Below are 22523 nucleotides of genomic sequence, written 5' to 3'. Positions count from 1 at the left end.
GACCATAAAAAAGCCCCACCCAAGATTCTGGCTTTCTGGCCCCCGCTCCCTGACAGGGCGGGGGTGGGGGGGTGGGGGGGGGCTGGAGGTCAGCTCTGTGCTGCCGCTTGGGAAGGTGTGGGTTCTCTCCAACTGCAGGCCCCCGGGCCCTCCAGATCCTGCAGGAGGAGCCCCCACCCAGGGCGGAGGAAGCAGGGGACCAAAGGAGCCTGCCTTGTCCTTGCTGGTAACAGGGGTTCCACTTTATTTTGTTGCGAACAATAAATAATCTATAAATAGAACAGGGGAGGGAGGAGTGGGGCGAGGTAAGAATGAACGCGGCTGAAACCGCTGGACCCTGGGCTGGGCAGCGGAAGGGCAGAGTGGGCCCCTTCTCGTAAACTTCACCTTACTGCCTTTCCCTCAGAGCTCCCCTCCTCCGGCCCTGCGGCGCCCCTGGAGGCACCCGAGCGGGGCAGGGGACGGCGGGCAGGCCGAGTTCAGGCAGCCCTAGCACCGGGCAAACGCACACAGCGTCAGGGGCCCTAAGTACGCCCCCTCCCAGCCTGCTCCAGGAGGGGTGAGGCCCAGGAGGGGACGACCTCTTCACCGGCTCCCGGTTGCAAAGCAGAGGAGGAGGGGGCACGGCAGGGTTACCCTGTCAGTTGTGTTGAGGGGGCAGCGGAGGGCCCAGGTCTGAGGAACGGCGGGCCTTCTCGGCCAGCAGCTGGTAGAAGGGCTTGGGGGTCCCCCAGTGCTCGTCCTCGCTGCTCGAGCTGTCCTGCTTCACGATCCGGTTGTGCTGGAGGCTGAACCTGCGAGCTTTGATGCTGGGGGAGCAGGGGGCTGATCGGTGGTCGTGCCTTCTCTGTCCCCCCAACCCCCCCCGCAGAGCCCAGGCCTCCAGGTCCCCATCTGTACAACGGGGCTGGGCCGCCGGAGCCCCACACTCCTGTGCGACCTGCTCCGAAGTGCACGCCTAGGGCTGTGTGTACAGGGGCCGATGGGGGGGGCGGGCGGCCGCTCTGGCCAGGTGGACAGGAGGACGGGAGGGAGGGAGGAGAGCTAGTAACAGGGAAGCAAGGCCCGGCTTCCTGCTCTGAGAAACTCCCTGTGGCAGGAAGGGCAAAGGGGGTCCAAAGCCCGAATTGGGCTATTTGCCCGTCTAAGCTCCGAGGTCGAGCACCTCCTGATCTCCGTCACCCCCCAACGAGCTCATAAGAGTTGGCAACACCCAAATCTTCCGCCCCAGTAATAAACTCCAACCTGTTTCCAATATCATGAAGCCCAAGGCTCTAAAAATCAGAGCAGGTGTCAGGGGCTGGGGAGGCCCCTCTGCTCCGCCTCCCCCCCCCCACGCCCCCGGGGCCCGGGCTCCTCACCAGTACGGTCTTCGCTCCTCCTGGGTCATCACCCGCCAGAGTTGGGCCAGCTCCTTGGTGGCAGCCGTGGATGCGGTCCCAGGACAGGCTCTGGGACAGGAGGGAAGAGGTGAGGAGAGGCCCACGGGGCAGGCTGTTCAGGGCGAAGGCCAGCGGTCTGACCACAGGAGGCTCCCCTGTTAGAACTCAGATCTTTTCTACCCACTTTGGCCTGAAGGGCCTCAGGACACACCCTCTGGAGCTCAGGTGTCAAAGAAGGGAGGGGGACACGGAGTCTCGGGACCTGGAGGGGACCCGTATCTTCCTGTCAGGGCACCAGCTTTTCGCTGTGGATTGGGGGGCCTCCCCCCACCGACCCCCTGCCACCTTCAGGGCGGGGCGCCTGACCTATCAAGTCAGCCCCAAGAACTTTTGCGGGAAACATTAGAAACAAGGAGCTCTCCTCCCCCCGGGTCGCTGGACCTGAGCCTCGGGGGACCCCTCTACCAACCGCACCCCATGTGCTTGAGAACAAAGCCAACCCAGAAGAGCAGAGTGGAGAGAGGGACAAAACGCCCAGACGGCACCGCCTGAGCCCTGGGCCCAGCCACACCTGAAGGCCATCTGCCTCCTTCCGTCTTTCAGGCTATGTGAGCCACGTTCCTTTTTTCTTAAGTCTGAGTTAGGTTTCACTGCGTACAACTTGCAGGCCTTGACCAGTGCAAGGGGACCAGGTCAGATGCTGGGTGGGAGGTGGTGACTGAGGAAGGGTCAATGGATCATTGCCAGAAGGGGCAAATGTGTCAGACAGCGGGGGCAACATGCTCTGGGTGGTGGTGAGGGAGACAGTGCAGGTCGGGCCCCACCCACGGGCCCAAAAGGACCCCCCACCCACCGGATGTACTGCTTCCGGTTCATCCTGCAGAACATGATGAAGCCATTGACGCACTTTTTCTTCATCTGGGTCGGGCAGGGGGCTTTCTTGTTTTCCCTGGGCTTCGCCGGGCCCCAGCCTGCCTGGCCCTTCCTGGCCTTCCTCCCGGCCACGGGCAGGGTGGCGGCCTGCCGGGTGGGGGTCCACGTGTAGTCCCCATCCTCGTCACTGGAGGACAGCAGGCCCTCGGGGTCGGCCTGAACGTCCTGGGTGGGAGATGGGGAGGTGAGCACCGGCAGGAGACGGGGGAGCGACCTCGCTGATGGCTGTCCCCCCATCACCTCCTGCCGCCTCCACACCGACTCAGTGTCTGAGTCCTCCGAGCTGGAGCTGGAGCTGGAGCTGGACGGTGCCTTGCTGTTCTCGCTCAGCGACAGGTAGCAGTGGTCCAGAGAGACAGAGGACTGGCACAGGCTGTGGGAGTCGGGGGGGTCTTCGGGAGTCTCCGAGGGCATCTCCTGGCGGGTGAAGGAGAAAGACGGGCGACGTGAGGGGAGACCACGGTGTCCCGTCATGTTGCCACTCACGGCTTTCCTAACGTCAGGGGAGCCATCAGAACCAGCTTGAATTTAAGACAACCTCATCCAAACAGCCCCTGGATGTCCAAGCAAGTGTTCCCAGGTTCCCACGGTGGGTCAGGGGGGCTGGCTGGGGTTCAGGGGCTTGCCTCCCCGCCGCCCCCCCCCCCCCCCCCCCCCCCCCCGCCCCGGTCTAGTAGCTCTTAAGGCCATCGGGTCGGCAGCCGTGACGCCCTGGGCAAGTGGTAACTTCTCTGAGCATCAAGTTCACCTACAGAATGGAGGTCACGCCACATGCCCTGCAGGGCTGAGAAGCACCTAGCCCCGTGCCTGGCGCTTCCTAAGAGCTCTGCTAGGAGTGGCTATGTTTGTTTCTGCTGCAGGTTCAGCTCCTCATTGGAGGAAAGAGTAGAGGTGGAGGCAGACTTATCTGGGGACCCGAGCTGGGGCTGCCCTTCCGTCAGCTGGGCGGTGAGACCCCAGAGAGGACTGTGGCCAGAGGTGAGCCCTGGGGCCTGGGAGGGAGGCTCTTTCCAACTGAGGATTCCTGAGCTCATTCTGCTGGTTTCAGTTTCCTTGTCTGTCGACTGGGGTCACCAGAGACCCTGCAGCTGTTAAAATTACGTGGGGTCTTTTCTGGGCACCTGGCAGCTTTTAGCTCTTGTCCTTGGGGTCTAGTTCATTCCAAATGCCCAGCACAGAGTGGGGCACCCGGTGGCCAGCAGTGAGTGCTCGAAGGATGGGCAGATGAGGACACAGACGGTAGACGAGTCTCTGGAAGGACGGGGAGAAGAGCGAGCAGATGGACAGTGAGCAGTTGAGGGGAGGCGGCTGCCCGGTCGCGGGCATGGGTGAGTCCGTGAAGCAGGAGAGCGATGCGTGTGGGAAGAAGGACGGTCGGCCGTGTCTGTGGACGGCTGCCTACCTTGTCCTGGAGCGCCTCAAGCACGTCATCAGAAGGTAAAGACTCGGGGTCTAGGAACACTTCTTTGAAGAGGTCTGTCGGGGAGGGAGAGCGGGCGGTGGCTGGAGCAGACCGCCCCGGTGCCCTTTTCCGGGTCTCTGCTTCAGGAATCTCCTGTCCTAGGACCAAACCCGGCTCATGGGCCAGCTCCCCTGGGGCAGCTCCAAGCTGAGCAGAGGGCGTGGGTCCCTGACGCTGGCTCCTGGAGCCTTCCCCTCCCTGGGCCGGTCCGGGGCTGCTTCCCCACAAAGCCGCAGGCTTCTTGAGTCAGAGCCTGGGTGGGATCCACCCCGGGGCACCCAGCACGGCCAAGCCCAGGGCGCCGCACCTGGTGGGTTACCGCCGTATATTTGCTGAACGGACCAAGCGTCAGGTCTGGGCCCGGGAGCTCACCTTGGGTCAGGAACTCGGTGCCATCCCCCAGGATCTGATCTGGTGGCAGCCTTCCTGGGGAGCTGAAGAGGGAGGGGCTGAGCCCTAGGATCTCGCTCGGGTGGCCTGTCACACTCCACTTGTTAATCTGGGGAGGCCCCAAGGCCAGCGGGCTCCCTGAAAAGGAAGCATGGGGCTTGAGGATGACCTTCTCCCCCAGTGCGGTGGCTGGAGCTGAGAAGATGGTGTGAGACACGGGGGAAGGGTGATTCTGTCAAGTGCTCAGTTTGAGTGCTTTGTAGAGGAAATTAAGAGACGCCATGCCTGGCATCAGGTCATGGGTGACCAAAAACAGAAGAATCAGTGTCTGGTGTGCCGCCTCTGATAGACTGACTGTAGCCACTTGGGGCTCTGGGTTAAGGAAGATTCTGAGGCAACGTCTGGGCTTCACAGAAAGAGGGATGATCGGCTAGCACCGTCTGCCACAGTGGCCGTACACAGCCCTGTGCTGGGCAGACCCCAAGTCCCCGTCCTCTTTTCTGCCACCCCAGTGCTGCTCAGAAGGAAGTGAGTGCGAAAGGCCCCACACAAGCCTACAAGGAGAGATGGAGTTTCAGTCACCAGGGGGGCTGCCCTCTGGGGTCCAGGCAGGAAGCCAAGGGTCAGCATCTGGGGACTCCTTGTCCAGCTCCTCGCTGGAATCGTAGAACACCAGCTTCTGCCTGCAAGAGGTGGGAATTCGAGAGGCAGACCCGGAGCCCTGGGCCCAGCCGTTTCCCCCTGGGGTGTCTTGGTGTCGCCCGCTGTGACGAAGGACAGGGGTCACTCTGTGCTGGCTGCTGGGGGCAGGGGGCAGGAAGCTTAGTCAGCTGAGGTGCCTGCCCTCAAGGGCCTTCAGACTGGCAAGGAGAGGTGGCCGTCCCCGCGTGCTGATGCCCAGGGCGCAGGGCTGCGATGGGCCGTGTTCCGGCAGGACTCAGAGGGAGGACCACACTGAGCTCAGCCTGAAGGGTGGTGGTCTTCTCGGTGGACGAGGGCGACAGGCTTGTCAGGAAGAGGGGTCAGGGAGGTGAAAAGTCCAGAGCGGGCCAAGGCCACGGCTCCCATGGAGTGGCGAATATGTGGTGGTGTTTCGGGTCAGGGTCATGGGGCTGGGGCAGGGGAGGGGGCTAGCAAGATGAGCTCTCAGAAGCCGACTGAGATACTGGGGCTCTGCCCCACGGGCACTGAGGGAGGCCTGAAAGCCATGAGCTGACGTGACCGAGGTCTGGGGTTAGAAAAGCCACTGTGGCCCCTGGGGAGGACGGGCTGGAGGGGTGAGGCGTGAGGCAGGGAGGCCAGCAAGCCTGGTCCAGCAGCCCCGAAGCAAGGCTCTGCTTTGAGCGTCCACCGCCCGCACGAAGCTAGGCCCGCGGTGTTCTCTCCACAGACACCAGTGAGGATAGCAAGCAACCTCATTTCTCACCACCCCTCAGCCGTGCCGGACCAGACACCTCAGCCTTCCCCACTTGGAGCCCTTGGGGTTCCCTTACCTGGGACAGGGCTCAGTCCTGTTGAGAAAGTGGATCCGCTCAGCCCCTTGCTGGGCCTTGAAGGCACGGTAGAGCCCATCACCCTGGCCACTGACGGGGCCATAGCAGCCTGGGGGGAGTGGGAGGCAAGCGGGGATGCTTACTCCTGGGACTGGAACAAATCCCAGGAGTCACAGATAGCCGGACGGAGAGGTGCCACGGTCTGCCACGGCCTCTCCCTCCCACATCCTCGTAAGACCTCAGGCTGCGGGGCCTCTGCATGAGCCTACGGGGTGACCCGAATGACCCCTCGGTTTCTGGAAACCCACATCCCTCTCAGAAGGTGTAAGAGAACTAAAATCCTGAAGTGGAACACTGTTGAGGAAGACGATGAGAGCCAACACGTACGAGGCGCTCGCCCTGCTGGCATGGTTTGGGGCATTTTAATACGAGTCAGTGGCCCTTTGCCGGAGGGTACCATGATTATGCCCGTTTTACAGTTAAGCAAACTGAGACCCTGAGCTACCAGGTAACTTGCCCGAGGTCACACAACTAATGGAAGAGCCAAAAAGCCCTCCCTCCCCAGGTGGGTCGGGTGCCTCCTCTGGGCCCCCATGGCCTCCTGGGCGACTGCGGGAAGTCGGGGTCACTCTGTGCTCCTTCACTGGACTGTGGCACCAGCACTCGCATGCGGCCTGGCCCCGAGATGCTTGGGGAGCAGGGGCCGGATGAACGGATGGGGGGGCAGGACGGCTCAGGACCTCCCCAGCCCACCAGGCGCCCCCGTCTCGCCCAGCGCCCTACTGGGCGCATCACCACACCTTTTCAAGGTGGCCCAGGGATGGGAACCACAGGAGCCATTGCCTGTCTTCCCCCAGTTCTGTGACCCACAGCCCCGCACAAGAGCCTCGCTGATGCCGCCCCACCCTTCCATCCACAACGGGGCCTAAATGGAAGAAGACATGGGGAAGGAGGCCCAAGACAGTGTCCCTCTTGTCCACCGCAGAGGGCCCGCTACTGGGCGCAGGCTTGGGACGCTGCGGGCGCCTGCCCAGGAGTGTGGAAGGGACTAAGTTAACAGTGAGGGCAGACAGCAACCTGAGAAGTCACAGTGGATGCTGTTCTCGGCCATGTCCAGCAACGTCAGCCGGGACCTGCCTCCCTTCCTGTCACCTTGAGGCAGGGATGACGCAACTTTGGGGTGACAGCCAGGGCTGGCACGTCTTGAAGGGGTGGTGGTCCCCCCCATGTGTCTTCCTTGCTGCTCTGGGGATGGGGTCGCCCACTTCCCGGGCTCGTCCAGGACCAGACAGCGGCGAGGGTTCTGGGCCCGGGTCTGGCGTTCTGGCAGAACAGAGAGACGAGCATCAGAGGGGTCTCCAGTGGAGGGCGTCTCTGCCCTGGGCCCCCCAGCCTGTTCCAAGCTTTGCTGGGCCTGGTCGCTCACCAGCCCTTCCCAGGGCCTGGATCCTCAGCGAGCGGTCACCTCAGCCGAGGCTCCCTGCCCCTACCCCCACGTTCGAATCACCTTGCGAGCTCTGGAAAAAATACTGATGCCCAGGTTCCACCCCAGGCCACTGGAACCTGACTTTCTGGGTGTGAGGCTCAGGCATAGGCATTTTTTAAGTTCCCTGGATGATTCAGTAGATATGCAGCCAAGATTAGAAATCATTGATTAGGTACAACTCCCATTTTAAAGAGAGGCCAACTGAGGCCTTCAGAGGCAAAGGGACACGTGGAGAGTTAGCAGCAAGGCTGAGGCTGGCCCGGGGATGCTTGCTTTCCACACTTGGGTCTTTCCATAAGCCGGTGCTCCCTGATGCCCTGGCCTGGGATGGGTGACTGGCTGTAAGGACAATAAATGGTAACAGCAGCTTCCCTTCACCGAGTGCTGACCATGAGCCTCTCCACTCAGCATTGCTCCAAGGGTATGTACCCAGGCTCCTGGTCCTTAAGTGGTCCACCCCCAGGATGCTGAGGCTCAGCGAAGAAAAGCAACCACGCCAGGCATCGGAGGTAGTGAGCCCAGGGGCCAGGGCGTTGAACCAGATAGATCTCGCTGTAAAGCGGTGTCAGGGGCTCTGGGTAGCTGATCAGGCCTCCCCGGAGTGAGAAAGGCTCTGGAGAAGGAGCTTTGCTCCCATGTGACCTGGCTTCCTATCTGGTCTCCCTTGTACCTGACAATCCAGTGGGTTTCTTCTTCCGGGGTTTCCGGCAGGCTCCCTGAAGACGGGACTTGTGAGAGTGTGGGGAGCTCGAAGGGGTGGAGTGTCTCCGCCGTGCGGGGCCCGAGGCCCAGTTCCTTCCCAGCCCTGCAAAGGGTGGAGAAAGAGTCAGGTCAGATGCCCCCCGAGCTCATGCTGTCCTGCCTCCAAGGAGGCAGGACGTGCTTCCCAATCCTGGGCAGAGGACTAGGGGGTGGCCACGGTCCCCAAGCTGACTTTATAGATATGGAAACTGAGCTCCCAGGAGGAGCCTGGACTGGTCTGAGGTTGCACGGCCAGGCGACAGAGATTCCAGGGTGTAAACTCGGATCCTCCCAAAGCCATTCGGGGTCCTCCAAGAAGGAAGACAGACTCAACGCTTCCCAAAGGCTTCCCTGCCTCTCTGTCAGGCCTCTCAATTCTTCCTCCTCAACATCACCCAAAGGTACGACTTCTGTCCCCAGCCTCACCCTCAGTGCGAGATCGGCCTGTCTCCTGTCCAGATCCCTTCTAAAGGCCTCTTCGCTGACCTCCCTGACTCGAGTTTCTCCCTTAATAACCAACCAATCCTGCTCACTAGATGTCAGGCACCTCTTGCTTAAAAAAAAAATCTGATCATGGCTTTCCCCGGCTTTTTAAAGTCCTCTGCCGTAATTCTCATCTTCATCTCTCTCCTTAGCCCGAGCCCCGCGCTGTGGAAAATCCACGTCTCATACTGGCCCTCCAAAAACGTAACTACTACTAGGCTACAGAGTCCTTACCAATAACACAAACAGGTGATTAGCCTATATTTTGTATATCCTGTGTTGTATACTGTATTCTTACAGTAAAGAAAGCTAGACAAAAGTGTTAAAAGCATAAGGAAGAGAAAAGACATTTACAGGACGGTACAGGATATATCTAAGAAAATCTGCATATAACTGGGCCCATGCAGCTCAAACCCGTGTTCTTCAAGGGTCAGGTGTACTAGTATCAGTTTCATTTTGCAGATGAGCAAACTGAGGCACAGGGAGGTTAAGGTCATAAGACACGTGTCTGTGTCAGGGTCTGGTTCGCGAGCCTACGCACGTCGTCCTGATGCTACACGGTCCCTCCAAGCACACCAGCTGCTGGCCCGTCCCAGACATTCCAAACACGTCTTCCTGTGGTTGCGTGCTCCTGCTCACGGCTTCTGCCTGCCTGCCAGGGCTCCCCCAGGCTACTGTCCATGCAGGCCCGGTTGCGAGGCCCCAGACACCCTGCTCTGAGTTCACAGCATCAGACCCATCTCTCTGACTCTGTCAACTCTGCCAGGCTCTGAGATCCCCGGGGACTGGGGGCTCATCGAAGTCACTTGGTGTCCCTGACGGCCAGGACCGGACTTGATGGAGAGCAGGCCCTGGGAAATGGTGACTGAACTTACTTACCCCCGAGTTCGCCTTCCCCATTGGTGGTGTGGAACTTGAGCAAGGCCTTGGCCACATTGATGCTTTTCTGGAGGTACTGAATGTAATGCAGGACATGCAGCAGAATCTCCTTCTGCCCCCAAAAGAAAGACAGGGTTGAGCACAGGAATGGGGGCCCAAGACAATGTGAGGCTGCAGGGGACCAGAGACAGGCTGCAGGAGCCCGTTCCCCAACCTGACAATTCCTCTGGTGGCAGAAATATTCCTATTCTGTTTAGACCTTGCTGCAGCTCAGGGAGAGGTCTGTTGCAGCTAAGGAAACCGAGGCTCAGAGTGCTAGCATGACTTGCTAAGGTTAGAGAGGAAATGGCACAGCCGAACACAGGTCTGCCTGCCTCCTGGCCCAGTTTTGCAATGCACACTGTTTGGCTTCTCACCCCTGGCCCTTTGCACAGGCTGTATTCTCTACCTGCAAAGCCCTCCTCTTCTCCCCACAGGCTCCCGCATTGGCTTCTCCTCCTCTGAGCCTTAGCACAGTGGTCTCCCCTTCCAGAAGCTTTCCTGCCTCCCTGAACCCTCTCGCTCAGGCTGGGTTGGATGTCCCTCCTCAGCACTCTTGCAATGCCCTGGCCTAATTACCTGTTCATGCGTTATTCTCTCTCATTGACCTTGAACTAGTTGAGGGTAGAGGCTGTAGCTAAGTGATTTCTGCATCCTTCGCTCACAGAATCAAGAGGTAGCTTAGCCACTGATCGCTGAAGGATGATCTCCGTAGCACAGAGCATGATGCCTTCTGCCCAGCAGGCGTCACCCAGCCAGCCACCAAGTACTAAGTTGGTGTCAAAGACACAAAGCTAAAAAAGACTACTACCCACTGAGGGCCAGGTACATAGGGGTGAACCAGACATGCTTTTGTTTACCTTCATGGAATTTATAATCTAGTAAGGACAGCGGCCCTTAATAAACTCGTAAGTCATACAGAATTATCAACGGTGTGATAAGCATCATGGATAAGAGTGTAACAAGAGATTCTGAAATTGGACTTGAGTGTCTGGAAAGACCTCCAGCATTTATTATTTTTAAAGATTTATTTATTTATTTTAGAGATGGGGAAGGGGCAGAGGGAGAGAGAAAGAGAATCCAAGCAGACCCTCTGCTGAGCATGGAGCCCAACATTTGGCTCGATCCCAGGACCCTGAGATCACAACTTGAGCCAAGACCAAGAGTTGGACGCTTAACCGACTACGCCACCCAGGCGCCCCAGGCCTCCAGCATTTAAGTGGAGACCTGAAGAACGACAGGAGTTAGCCTGGTGAAGAGGTGAGGGAAGAACACCAGTAAGTATTTCTTGGATTGAACTGGGTCCCTAGAATACCAGTAAAACCGTTAGCAGTAATCTTCCAAACCCTAGATCAGGAAACACGGTCTCACAAAGGGACTTGTGTGAAACCGTTCCATAAGCTAGAAAGCGACGGTCACTGAAATGATGTGACCTGATCCACGGAAGGAAGCTATAATCTAACTACGGACTACATGTGACACAGGCAGGAGACTGTTACTTTGGAAGGACCAGGATCCAATCTGCCACTTCCTGGCTGTGTATCGGGAACAGACCGTTTTACCTCTTTGAGCCTCAGTTTTCTTATCTGTGCAATGGGAATGAGGATATTCAGTAAGGCTCAGAGGATTATCATTAGGACTGAATAAATTAGTGTGTGTGAAATCGCCCAACGCAGAGCCTGATATACCAGTTGCCTAATAAATACTTCGTCGATGATTGAATGAGAATGCTTTCATCAGGTTCTGAAAGGATTAAATGAGGACCTTTTCTAACTTTGAAAACCGGACCATGGGGTTCTCAAGAGCAGATATTTTATCTCCAACCCCCGGCTTGGCACATGATTGGCACTCACTACGCTGTGTCTGTAAACTGTGTAAACTGTCAAGTTATATGAAATGGGATTAGTAGCAGTATAAAGGTTTTATGCAGAAGGCCACTGGGCATCATTTCAGATTCCAAGACCGAAGGTTCAGGAAGATTAGCCTGGGGGCTACGCCAGAGGTTCCAATCCCAGAGACCTTCTGAAGGCGAGATCGACAGGTCCTGTAACTGTCTTGGCTGAGGGGATTCATTCATTCACTCACTCATTCACCCATTCATTCATTCAACAAACACCTATTGAGCACTGAGTGACCAAGCGGTTGAGGATGTGGGCCTTTGGAATGAGACACATCTGACTCTTTCTCTCTGCCATCAACTAGCCATGTCCTTCTGGGCAACATGACCCCTCTCCTCACAGTGGAGAATGAGCACACCCAGATGCTCCTCTCAAGCCTTGGGGGAGGATTAAATGAGAAAATGTATCCAAAATGCTTGTCACTCAGGGTCTGACACCTAGAACCCTCAGTAAATTGGGAGTAGCTGTGGTTGTTGTCTGCTGGCCCTGTGGGTGCTGGGGATAGAGTTGTTTCCATTATGGTCCTTAGCCCTCACAAAAGCCCTCATCTAAAGGGGTCAGAGGTAAAGAAACTGTCCCAGGAATATGCCCAGGGCTTTGATGGTCCGAGAGAGAAGCCACAGGACCATACGGGGCTGGGGGCACATCATGAGTCAGGATGGTGAGGAAGGATGCTGCGGACCTAAGCCGCACCCCAAATCTCAAATACAGGAAAGGCAACACGTAACAGCTCAGTTCATTCATTGAGCGTCAGACTGAGAGCGTCACACAGCCCTGTCACAAGTCATGGTGACACCCTTCAGGCAGACAGGTCGAGGGGGAGGCTGGGGACTGGCAGGGACGCAAGTTGTCCGCGGAGCAGGAGACTCAGGACTGAACCCAAGGAAGGATGAAGGTGGAGAGGAAGAGGGATCCTTAAGACATCAGAGGATCAATGGTCACGAAAGCAGGCGGAGGCCTGGGGAGAATTCCACAGGATGTGGTCATGCGGTCAGTGATGAAATGTTGCCTGTCGCCTGACTCGACTGTCATTCCTTCGGGGCCAGGACTGTCCCCCAGTCGTCTCTGCCCCCCCCCCACCTCTCAAGAGTTGATCACTTGAGTGTGCAGTGTATGCACACTGCATACACAGATGCTTGAGGACAGAGGGCAAAATTCCTCAGGTATTTCTGAGCACCATCGTGGTCTGCTTAATGCCTCTCCCCAAGGACGGCCATGCCCTAGTCCCCGGAGCCTGTGAATACGCTGCCGAATATGACAAAGGGGACTCGGCAGATGTGACTGAGTAGAGGATCCTGAGATGGGGAGATTGTTCTGGATTAACTGAGTGGGCCCACTGTGGTCCCAGGGGTCCTTACAAGCGGGAGGGAGGCAGGAAGGTCGAAGGCAGAGAAGGTGAGGTGCGGATGGGAGCAGAGGAAGAGAAAGAGATATACTGGGAGATGCTACGCTGCTGGCTTTGAAGGGGCTGTGAGCCAAAGAACACAGGCAGCTTCTAGAAGTTGGCAAAGGGAAAGGAAACAGATTCTCCCCGGGAGCCTCGGAGAAGAACTGACTCTGCTGACACCCTGACTTTAGACCCGTGAGGCCGATTTTGGACCTCTGCCCTCCACACTGTGCGAGAATAAATTTGCATTGTTTGAAGAAACAGAGTTGTGACGCTTTGCTAGAGTGGCCACAGGAAGCTAGGCTACAGTGCCAATGGCTGCGAGAGGCTTAGGAGGGAGAGTCAACAAAAACCGGTGACTGATGGAAGGTGGTAGGCATCCAGGAGGTGAGGGTTAGGATCTGGCACCCAAAGATCTGGATCTTGCCCCAAACGCCCACACTTCTGAGCCTCTCAGAAGGCAAGAAGCACGTTCTAGCTGGGGACCGGTGATTCCTGGGTTGGAATCTCTATCGTATTGACCACATTCTGAGTTCCCAGCGGATGAGGAGCGAGTCTCAAGTTCCTTTGCCTCCCCTCGTTGCAACCAGAACAGCTTCTGCCATCCAACAGTCTTTCCATAACTGGCTGATGAATGAGTGGATACGTGACGGAATGAGAGGAACTATAGCAAGAAAACGTCACACCATGCCTTCAAGATCTCTGAGTCCCTTAGTAAGTTGTCCCCACTGGCGGAGCGAGGCGGCAGCTCAGGACCATATGTATTTATCGAGTAGCCACTTGGGGGACGCGCAGAGCAGCTTTAACTCTTGCTACCTCGGGAGATGGAGATGCCGCCCCCAGGACCCAGGACAAGGGACTCAGAGAGGGAAGTGACATTTCTTCAAGGACCGTCACAGCTAGTGTGTCGTTTGGGCCTCACAATATCTCTGGGTAGTAGACGTTATTTTTCCTCGTTTTATGGCTGGGAAACAATGCTTACGAGGCTGAGAGGCTGAGGGCCCTGCCCAGAGTCCTGCCGTTTCAGGGCTGACAAGCTCGAACCCGTGGCTGTTTGACTCCCCAGAGTGATGACTTTTACCTGGCTCCTTGCCAATCTTCCCCTCCCAGCTGCCCCTGCCCCTTTGCTAGAAAGGATCCCCCAGGCTTCTAGTGATGGGATCACAGAAAGGCCCACTCAGGGCAGGACCATGCCCATCTTGGTGCTGTCACCGAAAGGGTCTGTGTCGGGGCCCCAGGACAAGGGACGGTGGTAACCCGGTTACGGAGATTTTCAGACCTGCCCCCACATCCACCTTCTCCCCCTCCGTCCCCATACCTTGGTGAGCTTCTTGGTGCCTGTCTTCAGGGCCACAGGCAACAGCAGTGCCAACTCATGAAGTTTGCTGGTGTGGTCCTTCCTCTGCCTCCTGTTTGGGGCCAAGAGCTGGTATTGGTTAGGACGTTGGCACCTGACCCCCCCCAAACCACCTGTTTCCGTGTTCCCCATCTCAGAGAGGCTTTCCACCCCAGGCCCCCCTAGGCATAGAATCCTAGGCATCGTAGGTCTCATCAAATCTCACCCATTCCCCTTCCAATCCTTTCTCTCCAGCCTCAGGCCCTGCCCCAGTACACGTGTGGCCGTCCCCCTGCCCTCCCAGCCTCCCCCTGGCCTCCTCCAGTTCGTCCTGTCTACTGGCATCAGGGTAAGCTTTCTGCAACACAGATCTGGCTGTGGTTTTCTTTTTTTTTTTTTTTAAAGATTTTATTTATTTATTTGACAGAGAGAAACACAGCGAGAGAGGGAACACGAGTAGGGGGAGAGGGAGAGGGAGAAGCAGGCCTCCCGCGGAGCAGGGAGCCCGATGCGGGGCTCGATCCCAGGACCCTGGGATCGCGACCTGAGCCGAAGGGAGACACTTAACGACTGAGCCACCCAGGTGCCCCTGGCCATGGTTTTCTTATCTGGGCAATGGGAATGAGGATATTCACTGAGGCTCAGAGGATTATCAGTAGGACCAAATACACCAGTGTGTGTGAAATCGTCCAGCACGGAGCCTGATACTCTACTTGTCTAGTAAGTGCCTCAAACCTCTCGACGCCATCCATTATTAAGGACCAAGTCGAAACCTTTAACCCGGCTTATAATGGCCCTCAAGACCTGGCCCGGCTGACCATTCTGGTCTCATCTCTTACAGGACAGGTGAGGTACCTCTGCTAAGGGCCCTCAACCCCGTGCTCATGCATTTCTCTGAGCCCTGCTCTGAGCTGAGAGCTGGAGGGGAGGGGGCGGGCACTGTATCTCTAGCATCCAGAACAGGGTCTGGCACACCGTGGGAACTCACTGCATATTTGCTAAATAAATAAATGAGGGCATGACAGAAGCTGACTCCTGAGCGGATGCAGAACTTCCAGGATCTAATCCCTGCATTCATAATTCATAATATAACTCTGCACACACACACTTCCACCTCTCTCTCGACTGATGGGGACACAAAGACATTGGAGTCTCTCTCCCAAATTACGTACTATTGCCAGACTCGCACACAACTCCTTTGGGAATGCCCGGACCCCCCCCCCCCCCCCCCCCCCCCCCGTCTCCACCCAATCCTTGTCTTGCCTCCCCTCAGGGCTCAGTACAATGGCCACCTACCCCAGGGAGCCTCTGGCGACCTCCCTTGCCTTCCTCCCCTGCTCTGAATGTCCACAACACTTTGTCACCTGCAGCCTGGCCACGCCCTCAAACACTCCCTTGATTACAGACGGGTGTTTAGTTCCTACTCAAACCCACACACTGAGCCTGTGCTGGACACCACAGAAGGAGAGGGAAGACACTGTCACTGCTCTCGAGGAGATGGGGGAGCAGGGCGGGAGACGCACTTACCTCCCTAACCAAACCCTGAAGTCCTAAAAGAATCGTTCTCCCTCACTCATTCAGCAATTACTTATTGAGCACCTATGACGGGCCAGGAATGGTGTTAGGTGACAGGGATAAAAGTATAAAACCCAAAATACAGCCCCTTCTAGAGCCCACAGGACCATCAGGGATAAAGTCATTAATCAGATTGTCATGCACAAACAAGCATAAAATTCCAATTAGGACCAGAACCAGCTACCAGCTACCAGCTAACCAGAACCATATAACTTGCTGGGGAGGGGAGCCTTACAAATGAAAACGTGGGACCCCCTTTTTAAAACTTAAGGTTTTCAAGGTGGTGAGAGCAGGGCATTAAACCAAACATCAGGCTCTTCTAAACACAGGGCTCTGTAACTGCATATGAGTTTGCACACCCAGGGAGTTGGCCCTGATGGGGACAAAGAAGGAGGCTGCTTGAAACAGGTGGCTTTGATCTAATCTACAACGTTTTCCCTGAGGAAGTAAACCTGGCCAGAACTGGTTCTGAGGGATGAGTGGAGATGTATAGGTGAAGAGGGAAGGAGCACATTTCAGATAGAGGGCACATGCACAAAGGCCCTGTGGCACAAGGAAACAGGGAGAACTCAAAGGAACCAAAGCTGCCCTATCTTGTGCACAGAAGGCAAGGAGTCTTGTGGGGTGAGACAAGGCTGGAGAAGAAGATAGGGGCCAGATGAGGCAGGGTCTCAAAGGCTCGTAGTACAGAAGAGTTTTGTCTTTATCTGAAGACCAACAGGAAGCCATAAAAGGGCTTTACGCAGGGAAGGATACCATTAGTGCACCCTCTCAAAACCGCTATGAATACAGAAGACATACATATTTGTCAGCTGAATGAAGGAATGAAAGAAAAAAAAAAATCTCTGGTCTCTAGTTACCTCCTACTAGAAACCATAATTTTGAGGGGCAAGGGCGCTGGGGTTCTATCTTTGGTGGAAAACTGGGTAGGCTGACCTCTAAAGTCCTGTCTAGCCCTGATACTTACTTTTTGCCTACCACTTTCCTTCTGTTCTAGAAGGACCTCCTGGAAGCCCCAGCGAGAAACAACATAGAAAGCAAGGAAGAAAAAAAGTGTCCAGGCCTATTTAAGTTCAAGGTGTGACCTGACCAAGGCTGAGAAAAAGAATTTCATATCAACTATAGTCCCTGGGTGTTTACTCTGGGTTTTGCAAAGCACTGAGAGCCTTCTGTGTGCAAACACAGAAGTTCCTGGGAAAAAATTTGGCGGGAGGAAAAGGGTAACGATGAGGCATCACAAAATCTTGACATCTCCTGGGCAGTGGTCCTGAATAGGTGTGACTTGGGGTGTGCTCCCAGGGGGACTCTGCAAGCCGGGCACTTCCTCCCAAGGCTGCCCCTTTCCTTGCTGGATGGTTCTGGTTTCAGACAAGTTCTTTTCTGTAATTTTCACCCACTAATCCCAGCTCTGCCCTCAGGGTCTTCAGGGAACAGGCCAGCTCCAGCCACACAGGTCCTTTTTCCGTTTCTCTAAACTGCCAAGTTTCTTTCTGCCTTAGGGCCTTTCCTATTCCCTCCACCTGGAATGTTCTTTTGCCCTGATTGTTGTATGGCTGGTTTTACTTTGCCATTCAGCACGGAGCTTAAATGTAACTTCCTCAGAGAGACCTTTCCTGACCAACCAATCTAGCTAAGCACATTCTTGGTCACATCCCCTATCATTTATCAGAATCTTAAATCTTCTTTCTTTATTATCAACACCACAGGGCAGGGATTTTTGTCTATTTTATTAATGGTTATATCCCGGACTGACTTAACCATTAGGCCCAGTAAGCGCAGTCTAAATCTGGTGCCACTTTTAAGGGCTCATGAAAATGTCTTAATTTCTTTTTCTTTTTTTTTTTTTAATATTTTAATTATTTATTCATGAGAGACAGAGGGAGAGAGAGAGGGAGAGAAGCAGAGGGAGAAGCAGGCTCCCAAGGAGCAGGGAGCCCGATGCGGGACTCGATCCCAGGATCCTGGGATCATGACCTGAGCTGAAGGCAGACGCCCAACCATCTGAGCCACTCAGGCGCCCTTCTTTTTCTTTTTTAAGATTTTATTTTTAAGTCATCTCTACACCCAACATGGGGCTCGAACTCACAATCCAGAGATCAAGAGTCGCGTGCTCCACCACCTGAGCCAGCCAGGTGCCCTAAAAATGTTTTAATTTCTTTTAAATTCTATGCCAATGTTGTTGTAAACTATAATTTTAAATACATTTTTAATGGAGGAAGGGGCCTGGGCGCCTTGGTGACTCAGTCGGTTAAGTGTCTGACTTCAGCTCAGGTGATGATCTCTGGGTCCTGGGATTGAGCCCTGCTCAGGCTCCCTGCTCTGCTGGGAGCCTGCTTCTCGGTCTTCCTCTGCCCCTCCTCCCCACTTGTGCTCTGTCTCTCAAATAAATAAATAAAACCTCAAAAGAAAGAAAGAAAGAAAGAAAAAGAAAGAAAGAAAGAAAGCAAGCTTTTAAAAAAATGGAGGAACGGCCCGAGAAGACAAAATTGCCTAGGGCCCAAGCAAGTCATATGTGGCCCTAGTTATATTCCTAGCTCCTAGAATAATGACCAGCACTTAGTAAGTGTTCAACAAAAAATTGTTGACTTTATGAATGCTCTGGTCTTCTGATGGTCTCAGCCTTTGAAATGACAAATGACCTAATTCCTGGGTTTCCTCTTCCCTGAGCCAATCAGCCTAAACCCTCCCTAGTTCTTTTATTTTACAGGAGCTAGAAGCGCTGGTCCAAATTTCTCATATTAGATATAGGAAAACCAAGGCCCAGACCCTAATTTGCTTTAACACGTGCAGAGAATAAGAGCTACCCCAAAGTAGGACAAAGCAGGGGGCAATCTCAACAGGCAGCCTCATAGTTGGTTATAAGTTCCAGCTTTTGTTTGTTTTTTTTTTTTAAGATTTTATTTATTTATTTGACAGAGAGAGAGACACAGCGAGAGAGGGAACACAAGCAGGCGGAGTGGGAGAGGGAGAAGCAGGCTTCCTGAGGAGCAGGGAGCCCAATGCGGGGCTCGATTCCAGGACTCTGGGATCATGACCTGAACTGAAGGCAGACGCTTAACGACTAAGCCACCCAGGCGCCCCAAGTTCCAGCTTTTGAATAGGACAGACCTAGATCGGAATCCCAGCTCTGCCATTTGCTGTGTGACTTTGGACACGTTTTCCTCTTTCTGACGCTGTTTTTAACTCAATGATAAAATGGAAGTGGCTAGAGAGTCTGATCTTGTCTGGAAAGATCTTGAGCATAACACCTGGCACATTGAGAGTGCTCACAAAATGTTATAGACAGAAGGTGGACAGTCATTTGTCAGAATTTTTTAGGGATAAGGGATGTTGAAGAATGGGGTGGAAGTATTGTATTGGCTAACTACCGTTGATAAAGCTGTTGCCTTTGGTTGACTGACATTTAACCCCCCTTGCCTGGTAATACTTTCCTTTGGGACTGCCCCTCTCCCCGACTCTGGGTCTGTGTGGTTCAGAGAGGTCTGCCCCAACCACCCCTTCCACTAGGAGCACAGAACTAAGGTCCAGCTAAGAAGAGTCACAGTGATTGGTTCAGGATTGGGGTCATAACCCAGGTTTGGCCAATCAGAATCAATGGCTCCCAGAAAGAGGCTCTCAGATGGGGTTGTCAGGCTGGCAGGATGTGGCCCTGGAGCTGCTGGGAGCCATCTTGCCCTCACAAAGGGAGAGTCTGCTTGAGAAGGAAGCCAACACAGGGCAATAGCAGAGCTCAGAGAGGCAGGGTCCTGGCAACATCATTTAATCCTCACATGGAACCAGCCCAACCTGATGCCCCTGAATTTTTGACTTAAAGGACCCAATGAATCTCCTTTTATGCCTAAGCTGGTTTTAGCTAGGTTTCTGTTCATGGCAACTAAGAGTCTTTATTAATACAATGACCCCCCCACCCCACATCTATAAAGGGGGGAAAGACCACCCCCCAACATTGTTGGTGACCTCTGGGATTCCAGGAGGAATGGGCAGTGGGACGGGCATTCTTCATTTTCTTCATGGTGCTCCTTCTGAGCACAGTACCTAAGCAGAGAACCTGAACAAAGCAGATGCTTAATTTTGGAGTTAATAAATGAATGAAGAGATGGATGGACAGTAAGTCATTCGGGGAGACAGTGAAGATAAGATGAACTCTGGCTCCCTTTTCTTTATCCAGGCTGGGGGAGGGGAATCTGATACGACCCTCAATCTCCTGTGAACATCCCCTCTTAGGACATTCCTGACACTTGGTAGGTGCTTGATGGATGAATGTATACATGCATAAAAGAGGAAGGCAGGGCATTTACAAAACTCCTAATGTCAAAGCCAGCAGGGGCCTCTGAGATGATCTTTGGCAACCACCTCAGAGTTCTCTCATCTTGAAAATAGCAATAATAGTTGCACCTACTTCCTTGTGGAGGTGTAAGGATTAAAGGATATCATACAAACAAAAGGGCTTAGCAAAGAGTCTGACAAACAGGAAATGCTCAGTAAACATTATTGTTATTATTCAACCGTAGTGGCCAAAGCTGGAACAGAGATAGACAGGGGAGAGCCCTTACCTGTCACTGGAACCCAGGGAACTGGCTCTGGGCCATCCAAGGGAACACAGGTGTCTGCTGGAACCCCACATCTGCAAAGGGGGAAAAAGAAAGAATTATTAAGTGACCTCTGGGATTCCAGGAGGAATGGGCCACATGGTGGGCAACCTTCATTTTCTCCATGTTGTTCCTTTGAGCACTCAGAGATCCCAAGAGTCCCCGACCCCCCACAAATATGGGCCCAGGGACCAAATTCAAACCCCCAAACTCTAAACTGAAGTCCATGAATCCCAAGTTGTAAATTTGGGCCAAGTCGTGATCTGCACCTAAAACTAAAAGCAGCAAATTCCCAAACTTTTAACTTCAGAGCTTTGGTCTTAATAGTGAGATGTCAGACCACCAGGCCTGAAAACTGTGGTCTGAGATCTCTAAACTGCAATGTTAGGACACCAAAACTAGGATTTTAAACTCCCAAAGTGAGGATCTAAAACCCCAAAAGGTGCCCTCTCAAACCCTAAAACCCTAAACTCTAATACTGAGATACTCTAGACCCCCAAACTGTCCATTTCTAATCTCCAAAGACAACCCAATCCCGATCCCATTAAGATCACAGACCACAAACCTTAATAGAGAACCCAAACCCTAAAGTAAGAAACCCAAGCCCCCCCCCCCCGCCCATAGCAAACAACAGTCTCCCAAATTGACCTCGGATCCAAAAATAAAGACCTCTAGACCCCCGAACTGTCACTTCGGACCTTCAAATTGTGACCCCAACCCTAAAGCTGAGATCTCACATGTGAGTCCCAAAATTGAAGCCCCATACTCAACGTGGAGACTACAGGCCCTAAAATTTAATCCTCAAAATCCCAAACTGTGACTCCAGACCCTAAATCTCATACCTCATACTCTATACTGAGATTCTAGACCCTGAATCTATACTGAGGCTTCAAACCTCCCAAATCAGACCCCAGGCTCCCAAATGATACTCCAGAATTCAAAACTAAGACTTCCACATCCTAAAATTAGGATCTCCAGATTCCAACAGGAAAACTTCCAGTCACAAATCCAGCATCTTCAGATTCCAATACTAGTTACAGCCAGATACGAAGCGGGAGAGCCCAGACCCTAGCTTGTGACCCCAAAGCCCCAGCGCTATTCAAACAGAGCCTTCCCTGTCTCAAACTTGAGCCTGGATCCCAAAACCTAGGCCCAGCCTCAAACCCAAACTCCAGCTCTGCTGCCCCTGGCCTGCCTCACTGAGCACCTGGGCACGCCCGCCTTCCTGTCCCCCTGAAACTCCCGGATGGAGGCCACAACCACAGAGAGCTGCTCCTGAGCGGACCCCAGGCTCCCCTCAGGCAGGCTGTCCCCTGCCCCGTTCCCCGTCGGCCTCCAGCACCCGCCTCAGGACGTGCAAAATGGCGTGAGGCCCCCCCTTCTGGTTTCACGCCAGTCCCACACTCAGGAGCCTGATCAGTGTCTCGCGCCTGTCCCGGGAGGCTGGCCGCGCGCGCGAGCCCCAGGCGGGCCCCGGCCACTGCGTTCCCCACCCGGCCGTGGGGTGGGCGCGAATCCCCTTGGAACGAGGCTCCTGCGGGAGGCCTGTGGAAGGCAGCAAAAGTGAGCTCCTGAGGCCAGGCCACGCCCCCACCAGTTCCCGCCAAGGTGTGCTGGGCGCGAGACTGGAGAGGGGAAACGGCAGGGTGCAAGTGGCCGTGCGCAAGCGCGCCTGGGGAAGAGCCCTGGCTTCTAGCTCAGCACGAGCTTGGCCTCGCGCCTCCCGACAAAGCCTTTGCTGGAGCGCGCCAAAGTGCCGACCAATCAGCGCTGAGTCAGCTGCCCGCCTTTTCAGCCGGCCACGCCCCCGCCTGGCCACGCCCCCGCCCCATCCGACTCCTGCTGACCAGGGCCTGGGGATCCTAATGAGGAGGCGGGGTCTCCCCAACTGCCATCTCTCAGGAGGAAAGAGATCTCGTCAGTCTCCTTTCTGGCCCCCTTTCCACCTTTCCCCTTCAGTAAAATATCTTAATAAGGGCCTACCGTGTGTCAAGGATCATGCTGGAAGTTGGGAATTTCACCGCGGTCTTCCCAGTGCAATCGGGAAGGCTCACAGACCTTGAGAACCTAGTGAAGCAGGGGCTGCATTAAAGAGCCATAAATTGAGGAAAGATTCAAAGGGGAGGGCCAGTGGAACTGGCCCTTAGTAACAGTTCCCTTCACGAAGATGTACGTTCCTTTACAGAGCAAATGCTCTATTTTCCAAAGCTCTTTCTCATGGCCGATGAGGATAGACTGGGAAATACAGCTTAAGGGGAAGCGATCTAACGACCTAGTGGAGAGTAGAGGCCCTGATGTCCAACACACTTCAGTTCAAATCACTTTCTTGCTGAGCTGCCATGGAGAAGAGGTTTCATCTCTTTTTGCCTTAACTTTTACAAATTTGGGGTAATGCTTGGGTTGTCTGCAGGGTGTCTGGCCCATGGTTAGCATGCAATAAATATTGCACA

At 54.6% G+C, this 22523-nt stretch overlaps 1 protein-coding gene across 1 annotated transcript; it reads right to left on the bottom strand.

Annotated features, from left to right (window-relative positions):
• Positions 1 to 236: 236 nt before the first annotated feature.
• On the bottom strand, positions 237 to 21670 carry MEIOSIN (meiosis initiator). Its single transcript, XM_027619612.2, has 14 exons — positions 21567 to 21670; positions 20038 to 20108; positions 13892 to 13982; positions 9250 to 9361; positions 7817 to 7951; positions 6738 to 6983; positions 5661 to 5769; positions 4750 to 4850; positions 4150 to 4305; positions 3718 to 3791; positions 2574 to 2732; positions 2236 to 2480; positions 1362 to 1451; positions 237 to 809 (listed from the first exon to the last, which is right to left on the bottom strand). The coding sequence occupies exons 2-14, from the start codon at positions 20106 to 20108 to the stop codon at positions 641 to 643; spliced, it is 1758 nt and encodes a 585-aa protein (XP_027475413.1). The 5' UTR covers positions 21567 to 21670; the 3' UTR covers positions 237 to 640.
• Between the last annotated feature and the right edge of the window lie 853 nt (positions 21671 to 22523).

This window comes from Zalophus californianus, chromosome 17 (genome assembly GCF_009762305.2).
Source record: "Zalophus californianus isolate mZalCal1 chromosome 17, mZalCal1.pri.v2, whole genome shotgun sequence".
Taxonomy (NCBI): domain Eukaryota; kingdom Metazoa; phylum Chordata; class Mammalia; order Carnivora; family Otariidae; genus Zalophus; species Zalophus californianus.
The sequence above is the reverse complement of the archived record's forward strand: the minus strand, read 5'-3'. Positions and strand labels throughout refer to the sequence as shown.

Coding starts and splice junctions, on each gene's coding strand:
- MEIOSIN (XM_027619612.2), bottom strand. CDS start 20,108: ATGTGGGGTTCCAGCAGACACCTGTGTTCCCTTGGATGGCCCAGAGCC. Junction 9,362..13,891: donor GCACCAAGAAGCTCACCAAG/GTATGGGGACGG, acceptor TTTTGGGGGCAG/AAGGAGATTCTGCTGCATGT. Junction 3,792..4,149: donor CACCGAGTTCCTGACCCAAG/GTGAGCTCCCGG, acceptor CCTCCCCGACAG/ACCTCTTCAAAGAAGTGTTC.